The 3,091-nt window shown below is 41.5% G+C and overlaps 1 protein-coding gene across 1 annotated transcript; it reads left to right on the forward strand.

Annotated features, from left to right (window-relative positions):
• The first annotated feature begins 2,161 nt into the window (after positions 1 to 2,161).
• Positions 2,162 to 2,824, forward strand: LOC131173840 (uncharacterized). Its single transcript, XM_058136400.1, has one exon. It carries the CDS (start codon positions 2,162 to 2,164, stop codon positions 2,822 to 2,824), a length of 663 nt encoding a protein of 220 aa, XP_057992383.1.
• The last annotated feature ends 267 nt before the right edge of the window (positions 2,825 to 3,091 follow it).

Below are 3,091 nucleotides of genomic sequence, written 5' to 3' on the forward strand. Positions count from 1 at the left end.
CACCAAAAGATCAAGATCCCGTATCAAGATGATATAATCACCGTCAATGCTGAAAGAGATGGGGAAGTAGCTATGCTGCAAGTGGATGGTTCGGTACCACTATTGTCTGGTTTCCAAGTTGCTGGGATTTATGAAGACTGGATGGACCCTAGGGTGGCCACTATGATGAAAGAGATGAAGTTTTTTCCTGGCATGGGTCTGGGAAAATGTGCTAATGGCTTAATGACTTTTCCATAAATAAAGGGGCAAATCACTAGATATGGGCTGGGCTATCAGCCGACTGAAGATGAAGAGGGATTCAAGCCCACCAAGTTTATCAGGGAGGGCGCAATTGCATGGACTGATGACCAGGAGCTGCCGCATGTTGAGGAATTAGAACAAGAGGTCAATACCATCAAGTTAAGGTCTGCATGGAAGCCAAGCACTTGGACCTACACCCCTAAGTTTGAGTCTGTCTTTTGTAATGCTCACAGTAGTGATACCGATATTGTTATTTCTGATGTACTTGATGACAATTTTGAGGCAAAAATAAATAATATGACTAGTCCTTTTGCTTACTTGTTTGATGTTCATCCTAATGGCTACATGCATGGCATTCATAATCATTTAGAATCTATTTCTGTTAATGCATTAAAATCAATCTCTATTAATTTGGGTACACCAGATGATCCTAAAGACATTAAGTTAGCTGAAGATTTAACCCAAAAAGAAAGAGATAAATTTATAGCCTTATTAATAAAGTACCAAGAAGCATTTGCCTGGTCTTATAAAGATATGCCGGGAATTGATCGAGACATAGTACAACACAAGATCCCCACAGACCCTAACATGAGGCCAGTAAAACAAAAGAAGCGTCGCCTGAGGCCAGAATGGGAAGAAAAGATAGCTCAAGAGGTGAAAAAGCTCATTGAGGCTGATTTCATTGAAGTAATTGAGTATCCCGAGTGGTTAGCCAACATTGTGCCAGTCCCCAAGAAGGATGGGCGAGTTCGGATGTGTGTAGATTATAGGGACCTGAATAAGGCTACTCCTAAGGATGATTTCCCATTGCCTCACATCGATGTGCTTGTTGACAGTGCTGCTTGCATGGCCATGTACTCTTTCATGGATGGTTTTTCGGGATATAATCAGATCCTCATGGATTTGATAGATAAAGCAAAGACAGCTTTTATCACTGAATGGGGGACTTATTGTTATAAGGTCATGCCTTTGGGCTAAAAAATACTGGTGAAACTTATCAGAGAATGGCTACTATGTTGTTTCATGACATGATGCACAAAGAAGTTGAAGTATATGTGGATGACATGGTAGTAAAATCCCTAACTAGGGAGAGACATTTTGAGGCATTAGAGAAGTTCTTTCAGAGGGTTATCAAGTATAAATTGAGACTGAACCCTAGCAAGTGTGTGTTTGGGGTCACTTGTGCAAACTGTTAGGGCATATGATCGAGAGGAAAGGGATTGAGGTTGACCCGGATAAGGTGAAGGCAATCCAGAGATGCCACCCGAGAATGTAAAAAGAGATTAGAGGTTTCTTAGGCAAATTACAGTACATCAATAGGTTCATAGCTAGGCTCACAACTACCTGTGAACCAATTTTTAAGCTACTAAGAAAGAATCAGCCAGTGGTGTGGAATGAGCAATGTCAAGAGGCATTTGAAAAGATAAAGCAGTACCTGAGCAATCCACCAATTTTGTCACCACCCATACCTAGCATCCCTCTAATCCTCTACCTATCAGTGGAAAACATGGCCCTGGGGGCAATGTTGGCACAAGAAGTAGAGAATCTGGAGAGAGCCATCTATTACATTAGTAAGAAACTCCTTGCTTATGAGGAGAATTATTCACTAATAGAAAGAACCTGTCTGGCTGTAGTATGGGCAACTAAGAAGTTAAGGCACTACTTTCAGACTCATCAAGTTATTGTAGTATCCCGGATGGATCCTTTAAAGTACCTATTTGAAGTACCGATGCTAGTTGGAAAATTGGCCAAATAGTTGGTCCCATCATTCGAATTTGATATTGTGTATGAGACTCAAAACCATTAAAGGGCGTGTAGTGGCGAATTTCTTTCTCGAAAATCCAGCTAATGAAGGGGAAGAAGTTGAAACAAATTTCTTCCTGATGAGAGTCTCAAGCTAGTAGAGGTCCAGTCATGGAAAATGTACTTTGATGGGGCCATGAATAAGAGCGGAGCAGGTATAGGGGTAGTTTTGGAAGCACAGAATGGAGAACAATTGTTAATGTCAAAAAGGCTATGTTTCCCAACCACTAATAATATTGCAGAATATGAGGCTTGCATTTGTGGCCTGGAGGCATTAATAGCTGTTGGGGCAAAAAAAGTGGAGGTATTCGGAGATTCAATGCTAGTGGTTTCCCATGTTAAAGGTGAATGGGAATTGAAAGAAGAAAAGTTGAGGCCATACCTAGAGTATGCTAAGAAACTATTATTTAGCTTTGAGGAAGTGACAATGAAGCACATGCCTAGAGCTCAGAACCAGATAGCTGATGCTCTAGCCATGCTGGCATCCTTATGGGAGAAGGGTGATCGGTCGACTGACCCGATTATCTTGATGAGGAGTAGAATCCCATGCTATGAAGGGTTAATAATAGCACATTTAGATCTAGAAGATGAGATGAAATGGTATGAGGACATAAGAAGATATTTAGAGGTAAGAGAATACCCACAGTCAGCCAATAGTAGGGATAGAGCTACAATTCATAGATTAGCCACTCAGTTCACTTTGGCTGGGGGGCAACTCTACAAAAGGTTCTTCGAAGGACTATTGCTCTTGTGTGTGACGAAAAGCGATGCGAGCAAATAATGGAGGAAGTACATGCAGGAGTGTGTGGTCCTCACATGAACAGAAGGGTATTAGCAGGCAAAATTTTAAGATTGGGCTATTACTGGTCTACCATGGATACTGACTGCGCTAAATTTGTGAAAAGATGCCATGAGTGCCAAATCCATGGGAATTCGAATCACCTACCATCCAGTGAACTCTACAGCATGACTTCACCGTGGCCATTCTCAATATGGGGCATAGACATTATTGGGAAGATTTCTCCCACGACTTCTAATGGCCATAGAT

The sequence above is a fragment of the Hevea brasiliensis genome, chromosome 15, assembly GCF_030052815.1.
Source record: "Hevea brasiliensis isolate MT/VB/25A 57/8 chromosome 15, ASM3005281v1, whole genome shotgun sequence".
Classification (NCBI taxonomy): domain Eukaryota; kingdom Viridiplantae; phylum Streptophyta; class Magnoliopsida; order Malpighiales; family Euphorbiaceae; genus Hevea; species Hevea brasiliensis.